This window comes from Ictalurus punctatus, chromosome 1 (genome assembly GCF_001660625.3).
Source record: "Ictalurus punctatus breed USDA103 chromosome 1, Coco_2.0, whole genome shotgun sequence".
In the NCBI taxonomy this organism is placed as follows: domain Eukaryota; kingdom Metazoa; phylum Chordata; class Actinopteri; order Siluriformes; family Ictaluridae; genus Ictalurus; species Ictalurus punctatus.
In genome coordinates, this window is record NC_030416.2 from 18293715 (window position 1) to 18308884 (window position 15170).

Below are 15170 nucleotides of genomic sequence, written 5' to 3' on the forward strand. Positions count from 1 at the left end.
GTCAGATACTGCGACAGATGCGTGTGCTGTTTATTGTGTCCCAGACATGTTTTCTTCAGTGCAGAAATGACATTTTTTTGTTTATATCCTTATCTGTAAATGTTAGAAATTCACACCAGTATTTCCATTTTACATAAAGCCTAGTCCTTACAGCGAGTGAGTTTCCATTAGACTTCACTGAATGAGCGCGAGTCCACGCATGCGCGTCAATCAAACAGTGCAACAGAAAGGAAGCTCTGACTAAAATATTAATTTTGATCAAATATGTTGTTTGATGATATATTTAGTGATATTTAGAAACAAAAGTAATGGTGTTTTTTATGAGAGCAGTAACTGTAATGTGGTTAGAACATGGATATAAATGATATAAGGTGTCAGGACACACAGTACATCACATCTGGGGTTTGTGTAGCTGCATACTGGTCAGAGTGCCCATGCTGATCCCTGGTCCACCGCCAAAATCACAGACACACACCTTCACATGTCTTCTGGAGTCCATGACACGATGGTTCAGAACTGTTTTGGCACAATGGGGAGCTACACAATATTAGGCAGGTGGTTTTAATGTAATGGCTGTTCGGTGTTATATACATACACTAGGGCTGCACAATTAATCGAATATTGATCGCAACATGATTTTGACTGCCCACGATTACAAGAACATGATCGACTGTGATATTTAAAGTTCGTCCTCCGCTCATAGAAAACTCCGCTGCATATCAAATCAAGCGCTTCCTAAACTTACAGCCCATCACCATAGAGCGGCACAGGGATGACGTCATTTTGTAACGCAAAACCCAGAAACTGTGTTAGCATTTTAGCACTCGAGCTACCAGCTTCGCTTTCAGCTCCAGTGCTTTGCGCGAGGGGAAATCATGACACTAGCAAGTCGCTAAATGGGACTACAGACGTTGTCGGGGACATTAAACGTCATCATGCCGAACAGGAAAAAACTTAAATAAAAAATAAACTGGTTCAGGTGTGCTGTGCACAAATCCCCCAAAAAAGGTGGATGAAGATTCTTCCACAGAGTAAATCCGTATTGTGGAAAATCTTTTAAATAAAGTTTGGAAAGTTGTGGGAAGCTCGGTGATGGTGACGTTGAGCGACCGAGGTGTAGTTCGTTTATAGCATACAGTTAGCTTTTTATTTCTGGCGATTGTATTTAGGCTTCAAACTTCATAAAAAGTTGTGTTCATTTGTGAAAATTATCTTGATGGACAAAACATGTTAGTATTGTAAACTTTTGTTAATCACAGAGCTTTTTTTTTTTTTTGCAATAATCCAAAAGCCTATGTGAAAATCCTATTGGTTTTTTTCGAGGGAACCGGTGTGATGCCAACTCCCTGCGTCACTCTATTGGGTGATTTGGCTGCATCTCTCCTCCTGTAAACACTGTTATTGCAGTTTCTGCAGAGGCCTGAATTGTTTTCATTTGGTTGCATATTGTTATATTTGATGCATATTTTCATTTGGTTGCTGGCATTTTTATTTTTTACTTATCCTATATTTTGGGTACAATTTTATTTATATTTTTCTTCTACGAGATGATGCACTTTAAGGGTCAGTCTAATTTGAGGCAAAGAGTTCTACATTAGCAGGAATGTAGCACGACATGGAGCTGAAAGCAGCGGTCTGTTTATTTAAATGTGAAAGTGGAATAAAAATATGTCGTCCCTAAAATCAATGAATAATCATGATAAATAATTGTGATCTCAATATTGATCAAAATAATCGTGATTATCATTTTGGCCATAATCGTGCAGCCCTAACATACACACGTGTGTGTATTACAAATGTAACATGAATGACAGAACAAGCCTGCTAAAATAAATCTAATATGATATTGCTCATAACAATAGCCCACCCACACTCCATTCACTCCCAGAGAAGCCATCCGGGCAGGACTCAGAATGACACGTTAAAAGCCTGCTGTCCAGTGAGCGTTAGTTTTTCGTCCCACAGGCTGCACTGTTCGCCAAATACAGTTGGAGTTTAACAAAAAGCACTGCACAATACTGCAGTGAGATATCTGAGCATTTGATTCACTAAAACACTGGATTCCACCAAGACTAATGAACAATATAAACACTTTGGTAAACATGGGAGGCATTTTAGTGAAATTTTAGGGTAAGCCAGGCTTTTGTGCCATCAATATGGGGACATTGTCAACCTGAAAGAGAGCACTCCCATCAGGATTGAGATGTTTCATCATAGGATAAAGGTGATCAGTCAGAATAACAATCGATGCAGTAACTCTTTCCTCTAAGCGGACAAGTGAATCCAAACACGGCAGCAAAACGCAACTCTCATTATTACAGAGCCACCAGATCCCCTCACTGCAGGGGTTAAGCATTTAGGTCTGTATGTTACTCTTGTTGTTTGCCATATGCACTCTCCCACATGTTGAGAAGGATGATTCATCTGACGATATGGTAATAAAGTGATAAACAGTACATTAGAGCAAATAAATCACAGCCAAAAGATGTTTATAGCATACTTATGTTTTTTAACAAGCACAACTAAAACATGAAGCCAGTGATCAACTAGACCACAGTGAAATGGTTGCATTAAATCTGGGCATCTGGGGACTTTTGATTTGTCCACCTGTTTTCAAGAGAGTTAAATATTAGCAATGAAGCTACAACAAAACAGTCAGCTATGATTATTTTTTAAAACGAATATTCATAAGTGTGTGTGTGTGTGTGTGTGTGTGTGTGTGTGTGTGTGTGTGTGTGTGTGGAGGGAAAGGTTATGAAGAAATCACTGCAAATTCTGATTATCCTACCATTAGCTAGAGTGCTAGAGCTAGGAACTGGGGTCTACATGAGCACATGTAAGTCAATTAATGGCAATAGTGTAAGCAGCCTCCCTTAGATCATTTCATTATTGTTTGCAATACCTACAGGGATTCAGGCAGGAATCTTAGACAAATGGCTATACATCTGTACTGAGTTCGTGTTCCTTCGTCTCTTGGGATATGAGCACATACACCATCTGTCCTATGTGATCCTGACAGAAAGCACGAGTGTCGGCTAAGGTGAGAGAATCTCCAACCCTGCCAGTTTCTCTTTGTCCTCATGCCCTGTGATATTTCTATAGCACTGCCACATGATATTCCACCAGCAAAGACATTTAATAGTTGAGCCAGGGTAATTTAATACTGTTACAGCACACTGGTGGGGGTGTAACTTTTAGCAGTGTTAATGAAACACAGGTGTAATGAGTGATTGGACGTACACATTCAGGAAACACTGCAGGGTTTGAACCAACACTTCAACTGTGGGACACTTTCATTTTCCAGAACATTTTTCAGCACAAGAAATGTAATAGTGATTTGAAATTTGGTCCAAAGTGCAGATGACGGACACATGTCTCGTGCTTGAATAAACCTACCGCATTGCCAGGTCTAAGTCTCTTCCCCTCTCGTTTGCATTAGTCCTTCATTTGTCCTCTTTATGGATTTGTTCTACAGTCAAACTGACTGGATGTAATTAAAACCATTCAGAATCAGTACAGATTCTCACGTACAGATTTTATTTATCCAAACAAAATATCACTGAATTTCATGACTTTGCCCACTACTGGGAAAACCAGTACCCGGTTTCTGGGAAACCCCCCTCATCCACTGCATGTTGAGCTGTGGCACATAGAGAGCATCTTCAGCCACAGGTTCACCCCCCGCCAGGTGCAAGACGGAACACTTCAGATGTCCCTCTGTACACTTAATCACCCCCTTTACTTTTCTTTACTACACTACATACATGTTGCAATATATTATTGTAATATGGGCACCATACTGTAATATTTATACTGTTTACATATCATTATTTAATAGTATTGTTATGTCTATACTGGTTATACCGTATAGCTGCTATATGCATTAGTATTGTGTATACTGTACATATGCGATATGTATATGGGCTATATGTATCGAGTGGTTGTACATCGTTATTTCATATGCACATATATATAGTTCGAGCTTATATTTGTATATGCATCCACTGTATTCTTTATATATCCCTGTGTATTTTTTCTCCTTACTATCTCTATTTTCTTCACCGGTCTTGCTGCTGCTGCGACACCAAAATTTCTCTGTCTGGAGATTATCTTATCTGATCATATTGTAGTGTACCTCACCCTTACCCATGACTTTCCTTTTGAGGAACTCGTGTAGGCACACGGCATCGGTGTCAGACGCAGACTAGGGCTGGGTGATATGACAAAAATATCATCTCACGATACTTGAGGACATTTCTGAAATACATGATGTGCATCACAATATTTTACTTTAGCTAACAAATTGCCTGCAAAATGGTAGTAAAACAAACAAACAAACAAACAAACAAACAGCCTTAAACTGAGGTTCACAATGCCTTCAAAGACAAAGAAGAAGATTCAGGGGTTTTTTTTTTATTATTTGTTTGTTTTAAAATACGTCAAATCAACAGCATCCATTATGTACTGTTTAATTTGTAATTATTAAAAACATTTTTTTTTAAATGCATCACCATACTAATGAGATCTCAGAAAAGTGCATCACGTTAGCATTTATCACGATAACGATGTTATACTGATATATCGCCCAGCCCTAACGCAGACACACACGCACACACACGCACAGACACGCACAGACACGCACGCACGCACAGACACAGACAGACAGTTTATTACTGAATAGGAATCAAATGTATGAAATACTGAGACTGGACAGAGACAACATTGTACACACAGAAAAAAAACAAACCAAGAGGAAACAACCAAGAAAGAGCTCTGTACACAATGAGAACACCCCACAGCAGAACACGTCATCCTCCACACTTCCCTCTGCAACCGCACTACAGAATGGGTCTGGCAGCTCTCACGTGTACATACTGACACGGGTTTTTGGTAGCGAACTTCAATAAAACATTAGTAAAAGATGTTTTGCACTTCGTTTATTACAGCGATTCTATGTTAACATCGAGTCAGAGGGAATAACCTCTGTATTCTTGTCTGTTAGAGGTCTGGATTACATAAAAGGTGATCATTTAGTTATTCAAATTCAAAGTCATTTTATGAAAATAAACCTTTCTACTCGATTACTCAAATACCTCTGGCATGAAAACAGATTTATATAAACCATGGGAAATAAAGTGTCCATCAGTTCAATCATCAAGGGAACAAAATGACCCAATACATCCTGTTTAATGCCGAAACGGTCTCAAATGCACAGGCACTGTGCAACACAAACCTGGCATCAAGATGACTTTAAAACGGTCAAGATTACATCACAAAGGTAATAACAGAAGGTAGTCTATTCACTGACATACATTTCCTATCATAGAACTGATTCTTTAGTAGGGATGTCACGAGAACTGATACTTCAATACCAACATTCTTAAAACATGACGGTACTTGTTTTTCTGCAGTAGCGTCACCGTAGTAATGAAGGTACCGGGTTGCAATTCTTCCGGACCTGATGGGGGCAGCAAATACGCGCAAGTGTTTTAGTCGGTCCACAAATGGTAAAGAAGAAGAAGAACGCCTACAAGCACATGGGAAATACTACAGAAGTTTAGCTCTGCCCCAACTCATTGAGAGGAAAGGTGGTATGGAATACGGAAATACTTCGCATTCGAGGCAGATGACAACAAACATACAATTGATGCTAGTTCATTTCAAACAAAGCGAGGAAACACCTGGAATTTGGCGAAACATCTGAAAGACGGTCCTATATTATGTTTGTTTGAGGCAGTTGGCATTGTGGTCGTGAAACCAGCTTAAGTTATGCTCCGTGTAATGTTTGCGATAGCCAGTTATTTGTTAAAGACGCTAACACACTGCAGTGTTATAAACTACCTCCGAATGGGCCATCGTGCATCGCCATTCAGCCCGTGTCCTGTCAGCTAAATGTAGCCTAATGTCACTGATAATTATTCACATGTTCATGCTTTTAATAAATCTTTTTGGCCTGCCACCATATCAGTGAATTTAAACTAATGCTTGCATTCAGAGTATAAGGTGTGTGTGAGTGTGTCTGTGCATTTCAAATCATAAAACATAATGTCCTCTTAAATACTGCAGCCTTTTTATTGTGAAACCACAAATACAAAAGACCACAATGTCCAGAGATATCCATTTTATGGTTGCTGCAGTTTTAATAATAAAAACCTCACATTACATTACATACAACATCTCTGTTTTCTTTCTTTCTCCATAAAGAGGCAACAGTACTCAATAAATCTGCTGATTAGATTACAATATTGCCAATAAAAGCAGCATTTGGCACACACTTCATCAGAACTGGATGTTGACACTGCACTCACTTCATTCTCATTTGGACTCAGTGTTTGGGAATCATTCCCAGGAGTCACATGGTCTCTGCTCCGTATAAACATAGATCGGAGTTATGGAACATTTCCATATACAAACTTTCCGGAATCTTGTTAACGTCATCAAGAAAGGATCATTTTCTATTAAAACACAAATGATAAAAGTTTATAATTGCCTGCCTGCTGAGTATACTCTATATTTTTTAGTTGAAAGTGAAAGTTTCTTCAGGTTAATGATTGAAGGTTAAATTTTCGATATATATATATATTGAGATTTTTTGTATGTGTGAAATTCAAGCAACAGATAAACTAAAAAAAAAAAAAAAAAAAGTTTTCAAACATAGGATGAGGCTCTGCTACTTACAAAGGAAATCTGCATTTAACAAATGCAGCTAGTGAACGATGCGGGGTCAATCAAAGGTCAAGGTGACAACAATCAGATCAGCAAATCTAATGTAGGCATGATTTCCAAAACTCTAATAAACCTCCACAAGCACTTTCGTTTTCTCTGCATCAGCCTTGCTGTGATAAAGGACACGGTTTGCAGATTCCTAGTCTACTCTACAGACATATAAACAAGTGCAGAGAAGATCGCTCTCACTCTTACACACACACACACACAGAGTTTCCTCTCACTGTAATGCCGCGCACGTCTGCAAATGCAGAGGCATTCAACAGTTCTGCTTTAAATAGCAGTCAGGCAGGGGGCCTTAACACACCAACTCCTTTTAAACAGAGCCACGATCACGATACAGACTCATGTTCTCCCAATCACATGATATCTATGATCACGAATGTTTAGGATTTGCTCTTGTGGCCTGTTATTTGGTCACTTGGTTGACGGTTAGGCAAGACTGAAAAAAAAAAAAAAGGTTTGTAGCACAGAAAACAGCTCAGCTGATATCTTTTCTGCTGCAATCTCTAGTAGTAGCACTGCTCTGGCATTTCTTCACTGCTAAGACACAGACTTGGTGTGAATTTGTGCTGCCTTTCGGGCAATTTTTCCAAAGTATGTGACTACACTGTGTGACTGGGTGAAAGCAGAAACAAAAAGAGTAAGCAGAAAAAGCCTAAACAGTAGAGTAGCAGTCTCACTCCATCTACATCAGACTGACAGGGAGCGAGTGCATATTGCGAAAGCATGCGCATGTATTTGGAAAGAAGAGAGGCGGAAGAAATAAACGTGCATTGCATAAACCTATAACCAGATAGAGAAATGTTCTCTTCAGTATCTTAAGAGTCTGTTCAGTGAAGATATCTCAGGTGGTGACAGAACTGTGTGCTGATAAATGATAAAAATTAGTTCGTTTGACACTTTCTGCATGCTTTTCAAAGCCACGGCTCCGTATCGGCACATCTGAGCAGCACAAAACAATGAACAACGCAACTGGATAAAACATCTAGGAAAAGTCCTCTCAAGCAGGCCACACGAATTCACGCAACAACCTTTAACATTACTCGATTTTAAAATGATCGAAAACTTGTGAGTATATACAGAGTTCACGTTCCAAGATAGAATTTAGGATCCATCATTTTCATTCATCACTGACCATATCAGAAGCTACGTCTTATGTAAACAGCTTGGATACAAACTAAAGCTTTAAGAAGGGGGAACAGGAAGAGAGCTCTATTAATAGCATGCTCTGTGGTTTACGGCACTGAGTTTTTGCAGGGTGGGCTATGGCCTCTACAACTTCTCATACGGAGCCAGTACGAAGACAAGGCAATAGTTTATAAAAGGGGTTAGAATTCAGTACGTGATATTCATGCTGTTTAAGTGGCCATACATTTAACAAGCCAAAGTGCATAGATCTAAAGTCAATTCAATATTCTGCATAGCAGATTTTCAGTCAGTAAAGCACAGATGGCAGAGAGCTGCCTAGTCCCCAGTGGGAATGAAAACAGTCGATATGATTATGCGAGACCACTTTAGGCCTTCCCTAAACCCCACCGGAGAGAACGTCAAAAAAAAGGGGAACAAGAAGAAAGCCCAGGCTTGCCCTGAGAGAATTAAATAACACACCAGAGCAGCATAACAACCTTTCTTCTTCTTCTTTTTTTTTTTTTTAAACAAGATCTAATCGTGCGCAAAAAGGTTATGTCTTTTTGTCTGTAAATACGAGTAGGACATAATTCTGCAGTAAAGAAAAAGCAACTGTTGACATGTTTTTAATATATTTGAAACCATCATGGAACCTTTAAATGGAAATGTCTTCCTTTCTTTCCTTTTCACAACCAGACTTTAAAATGAAAGTAACTTTTGAGATGCAAAACAGAAACATAGTTCAGGAAAGCCTATATTTTAGAAGAAAATGTCATGTGAGGGGTTTTCCCCCCAAGGTGCCATCCATCCATCCATTCATGCATGCATTCATCTTCAGTAACCACTTTATTCTGGTCAGTGTAGCTGTGGGCATGAGACTGGAATACATCCTGGAAGGGGAGGACTCCTATTTGGAGTAGCTAGTCCAGTCCACCGTTTTAGGGAGGAGAGAGGAATGTGGAGAACCCAGAGGAAACCCACATCAATGCTTGATAACATAAAACTCCACATAGAGAGTAACTCAGTAACTCAGGATCAAACCGGCGACCCGACCCACTGTGACACCGTGTCCCCATCAGTGCACATACATAACAAATAAATGATGAGTTTTTAGCATTTAGACACAGAAACTGAAATCAATATTAAGTGCATGGATTATCACTAATGAGCAGAAAACTGGACAAACTGGTGAGCCAGCAAAACTGATAAACAAACAGTCCAAGGAAGAGGATCAATGAAGTACAAAGCTACATATAAAGCAGTGTTGCAGGTCCTGGGTGCATTTCTTTAATGGAGTCTGAACAGAGCGAGTGAGGTAAAGTGAGGGTAGAAAGGATGGTGCGACGGTAAGTGAGTAAATAAGACAAATCCCCTCTATCAGTTCATTTCTACTCTCTGTGTCTATAGAACCGAAGTCCATGCACACTAAAACCCAATCAATAACAAATACATTAAACGGACAGAGCATGCGCAGTAACAACACTAAGACCATTGGAGAGTAAATCTACCCCAAAAGAGGGACGGAAGAGTCAGGCAGGCTCAATGTCACAGCTGTCCTAGAATACACACTAACACGTGTCCCAGCTCAGAAAGTCACACATGCAGAAATAAGTATTCCTGGAAGGGCACTAGACCCTTTTCTACAGTTGGAAGGACACAGCGCAATTCATAGCAAATATATTTATGTGTCATACTCTAATGGGGCTGATATATACACACACACACACACACACATATATACATACATACATATATACACACACTATATATATATATATATATATATATATATATATATATATATATATATATATATATATATATATATATATATATATATATATATATATATACACATACACATATACACACAACCAACACAGATGATATAACTTCCTGAACACACTGTATCAAGCCCAGCAACAAAAGAAAAAACGACAGCTTGTTTCAAAAGAAAACTCAACAATAGTGAACAAATTAAAAGGTCGCACCTATTTTTCCGTCAGTTACAGAGCAGCTGACTAAACCCACACAAACATTGCCACAGTTGTTGTAGTAACCAGGTACAGCAGATCATCTGTCTACCTGAAACACACTGCAGTGGGCTGGATGCGCATTATGAACATGAAGCTGCTCAATGTTCACTCTCTGAAATAAACATCCCTTTCCTTGTTGACCATCAAGCTTTTTAGTATTTTACCTGGAAACTTGAATAATTTAAAGCTCTCCAAGGGGTGGGTGATCTGGCAAAATATTATATCATGATTTTTCCAGGCTGTATCGCGATCCATGATATGATCGTGATTATTTTTCATACTTTTTTTTTAAATACCTTGTTGCAAAGAAGTGAACAAAAGCAACCAAACCAATTTTAATCTCTAATCCATATTGTCCTCAGTGTTAACAGCCATGCTGCTGTATTGCCAAACAAAACAAGAAATAAAAGCTAAAGGAACTACTCTTGGATATTATTGGTTTGGTCGCATGTCTGTCAGAGAGACCGCGAGCCATACTAGACAATAAAGTCATTTAAAACAACTCAAAGGTGATAATTCATTAAAAAAAATAAAAATAATTAAAAACGCACCATGTCTGAACATTTTCAGCACAACTGACCAAATGTGTTTAGTGACACGGTACTCCCAATCACTCTCTAATGACAGATCGTAGAGATTTTTAATTATTCATGATCTAAACTTGTCATATCATATAAGTGATGTACCTTTAAAGCTTTACTCTAAAAAGCTATATAAAATATACACCAAATGCACCTTCAAAAGGTAAAAGATACATTTTTAAAAAGCGACAGGCAAAATTACAGCTTCAGGAACTTATTTCTGAAAGTGTTGGGTCTGAAAACCACCTCTTCCCATTAATATCAAAGAAATGCGTGTGGTTTGAAACAAGAACTATTTACACATTTTTAATTGATAAGTTGTCAAAAAGTAGACGGTGTTGGCGGTCATGGTGACCTCCAGTTCTGGTTTTCTCTAACTGAACTAACCACTAAGTATTTGGATGACTTTGGTGTTTTTTTATTTTTATTTTTATAATCACACTCTTATCTATTTCGACAGACAGCTCCAGACAAATTGTTCTGCATGGCTATAGATTTCAGTTTCAGGCTTATCGCTATATAACTGATCAAATATTATACAGCAGCTATATAACCATAGTCTGCTTTCTGTTTCAGTTTTTTCCTTACACAAGCTACAGCAGATTTGTCCTCAAGACAGGCACATGACCAGCATGATATCTTGACAAATAGAAGTACAGGCTGTTGATGCAATCTCTCTTTATCCATGTCTATTTCTAGTCTCTGACTAGGTTTGGTTTTAAATGAGACTCAGGTTTAACTTAAAAGACGTCATTATTAATTGACATTATTTCATAGTTATTAAAGTTACATTTAACGAGGAACTAGAAAAGGGGGAACTTTGTGAAAATGACCAAATATACGGTCAGAGAGACTCAAAGCCTCCGGAGCATGATTGTTCAGAGGCGAAAGGAGATTTTAATGGGATCTGTAAGCAGATCCCATTAATCTGCTTGAGATTTAGAAAAAGCTTCTTTAAGAAGTTACTGACTAATGCTGCACAATGAGACTTGTAAATAGACAAGGAGTGAAAAAGAAATACCCACAGGACACTTAACTCATGCGCTGCACACAAACTGACCACAAAGCCAAAGCTCGTGTACTGAGAGCTGCTCACGGATTAATTACAGTCGAGGACGAAACCCCCAAAACAGAGAGACAGACACAGAGAGAGAGAGACACGGAGACAAAGAGACGGACAGAGAGACACAGATACAGAGAGATACAGAGAGACTCACCAGAGAAGGAGGAGAGTATCCCTGATGATGCGCTCAGCCCGGTTTGTCTGTACTGCTGCTCTCGGGTCCCTTTATTCTCCTCAAGTCCACAATGAAACTCGTGTGCGCTACAAACGTCAAATATAAGTCCACTTTAGTCTTCTGAACTTCCTCCAGAATGAAGAACACGCTGTATATCCAGAGCTGAAACACTTCTCAGGCCTATGAAACAGCTTCTCGTTTGAATTAGACGCCCAAACGGAAGAAAAGTATATGGATGCGGTAAGTTTTTACTGAACGTCTGTGTTCATTTTTGCTCCCGATTTCCTTTCTTGCTCTCTTGCCAAAAAGAACCGAGAAAAATTGGCAATCGCGAAGACATTATTGGAGAAGCTCAAACCCTAAAACCGAGTCAGGTGTTTAAAAAAAAAAAAAAAAAAAGCCGGTGTGTGAACTGAAACAGAGCCACTGAGAACACAGCGGCTCAAGCCGTTAACGTCCTCTCCTCTCCCACCCTCCGGTTGCGACGTCATCACGCCACACCACGCCCCCAACCCGTCTCTACAGAAACAGCTATAACATTTTATATGAGGCCATTAATCAGCAGTGTTGGGTAAGTTACTCAAAAAAAGTAATCCACTATAGACTAATTACATTACTTTCAAAGCCTATCAAACCTACACAGACATACACTACAGAGTGAAACTCAGTAATTTTAGTGCTCGTCAATGTATAACATGATCAAAAAATGTTGGATTTATTATAAAAGCATGCCTCAGGTGTTGTGACTGTTTGTAGGACTACCAGACTGATAAAATATCAAACTTTTCCAACTAGGCTAGTTTGTTGTCACTTGCAAAGGGGAGGCACAGCTAAGCTTTAGCTTCTACAGTGCCATGCAGTGTACATGATCTTTCCTTGTGCTCTGCTCATATCATGTTCATGTAAACTGGACCTCATGTAGTCATTTACGCACCTTGTTTTCCTGCTCAGCATCAGATGATAGTGTTTCTGTAACATCCATTTTCAGCCTATATCCATTTTTCCTCACACTGACTGTATTAGCAAGTATTTGGCAGAATTGAGAGACTGTCAGCCAATAAGACGCGAGTATGTCCACGTTTTTTCCCTGTAAACCTCTGTAATTGGTCTCGCCTCTGTTCACTGAAGATATAAAATTACAGTCTTTCTTTACTGATGTTCAGTTATATTGTGACAAACCTCTCCAAGTGGAGAATTAGTCAGTGCTAAAGAAAAAAAATATTCGGGGCAAAACGTGATTTATTTTAAAAATGCATTTTCCTTAATATTGTTTTCATAAGATTACATTTGTAACGCAAGTAACGTCATTTTATTGACATCAGTAACTGTAATCAAATGACATACATTTAAAATGAAATGCGTTACATTACTGCGTTATCAGAAAAAGTCATTAGATTACAGTAACACCCAACTCTGTTAATCAGACATGTTTAGAGTAGCCTATAGAGTTTCTACAACTTATTCACACTTATTTACAAGATGTAAATATGTGGAAATATGTGAGTACCGCAGCAGTAGTAGACTGGAATAAAGTTGGTTTGACGTTGGACGTTCGATATTCGCGGAAATGCGGAAATTAAGGGACTGTCTCTAAAGTTACACACGACACTGTTATACACGTTTCTAACTTCCATAGCATTTGAAGGGAATGACTTACAGTCATATAACCAACTGGAAAGTGATCACCTAGGTGTCAGGTATGATGCACACCTTTAAGATTTTTGATATTTAACCCTACAATGGTTGAACCAAAAAAACCCTTCACGAATGCATAAAGGGGGTCAAAATGACCCGTACTGGACTGAATGAGATGTCTTATTAATGAAATATATATATATAATATATATACACACACAGTGCATCCGGAAAGTATTCACAGCGCTTCACTTTTTCCACATTTTGTTATGTTACAGCCTTATTCCAGAATGGATTATATTAATTATTTTCCTCAAAATTCTACAAACAATACCTCATAATGACAACGTGAAAGAAGTTTGTTTGAAATCTTTGCAAATTTATTACAAAAAAAAAAGAAGCACATTTACATTATTCACAGTATTCACAGCCTTTGCCATGGCACTCAAAATTGAGCTCAGATGCATCCTGTTTCCACTGATCATCCTTGAGAAGTTTCTACAACTTGATTGGAGTCCACCTGTGGTAAATTCAGTTGACTGGACATGATTTGGAAAGGCCCACACCTGTCTATATAAGGTCCCACAGTTAACACTGCATGTCAGAGCACAAACCAAGCCATGAAGTCCAAGGAATTGTATGGAGGCACAGATCTGGGGAAGGGTACAGAAACATTTCTGCAGCATTGAAGGTCCCAATGAGTGCAGTGGCCTCCATCATCCATAAATGGAAGAAGTTTGTAACCACCAGGACTCTTCCTAGAGCTGGTCACCCGTCCAAACTGAGCGATCAGGGGAGAAGGGTCTTAGTCAGAGAGGTGACCAAAAACCCGATGGAAGCCACTCCTCAGTAAAAGGCACATGACAGCCCGCCTGGAGTTTGCCAAAAGTCACCTGAAGGACTCTCAGACCAAGACCAAGACAAGGATTGAACTCTTTGGCCTGAATGGCAAGCATCATGTCTGGAGGAAACCAGGCACCACTCATCACCTGGACAATACCATCCCTACAGTGAAGCATGGTGGTGGCAGCATCATGCTGTGGGGATGTTTTTCAGCGGCAGGAACTGGGAGACTAGTCAGGATTGAGGGAAAGATGAATGCAGCAATGTACAGAGACATCCTTGATGAAAACTTGCTCCACAGCGCTCTGGACCTCAGAATGGGGAGAGGGTTGATCTTCTAACAGGACAATGACTCTAAGCACACAGCCAAGATAACAAAGAAGTGGCTACAGGACAACTCTGTGAATGTCCTTGAGTGGAACAGCCAGAGCCCAGACTTAAACCAGATTGAACATCTCTGGAGACATCTGAAAATGGCTGTGCACCGGTACTCCCCATCCAACCCGGTGGAGCTTGAGAGGTCCTGCAAAGAACCTGCAAAGAAGAATGGGAGAAACTGCACAAAAATAGGTGTGCCAAGCTTGTAGCATCATACTCAAAAAGACTTGAGGCTGTAATTGGTGCCAAAAGTGCTTCAACAAAGTATTGAGCAAAGGCTGTGAATACTTATGTACATGTGCTTTTTTTTGTTTTTGTTTTTTATTTTTAATAAATTTGCAAAGATTTCAAACAAACTTCTTTCATGTTGTCGTTATGGGGTATTGTTTGTAGGATTTTGAGGAAAATAATTAATCCATTTTGGAATAAGGCTGTAACATAACAAAATTTGGGAAAAGTGGAGCGCTGTGAATACTTTCCGGATGCACCATATATATATATATATATATATATATATATATATATATATATATATATATATATATATATATATATATATAAAATTAATTTCATTAATAGGACATCTATTTTTTGAAGAAAAC

The 15170-nt window shown here is 38.9% G+C and overlaps 1 protein-coding gene across 2 annotated transcripts in view; it reads left to right on the forward strand.

Moving 5' to 3' along the window:
* Positions 1-11708: 11708 nt before the first annotated feature.
* The window catches only part of ulk4 (unc-51 like kinase 4), a 117003-nt gene continuing 113541 nt past the window's right edge, over positions 11709-15170 (forward strand). Inside the window, exon 1 of one of the 2 annotated variants that reach the window (XM_053682245.1) lies at positions 11709-11952. In XM_053682245.1, coding sequence (XP_053538220.1) covers positions 11944-11952 — 9 coding nt within the window. In that variant the 5' untranslated portion in view covers positions 11709-11943. Of the gene's footprint in view, positions 11953-12126; positions 12284-15170 lie in introns of those variants that run through there. The other variant, XM_053682249.1, reaches the window with a different exon arrangement.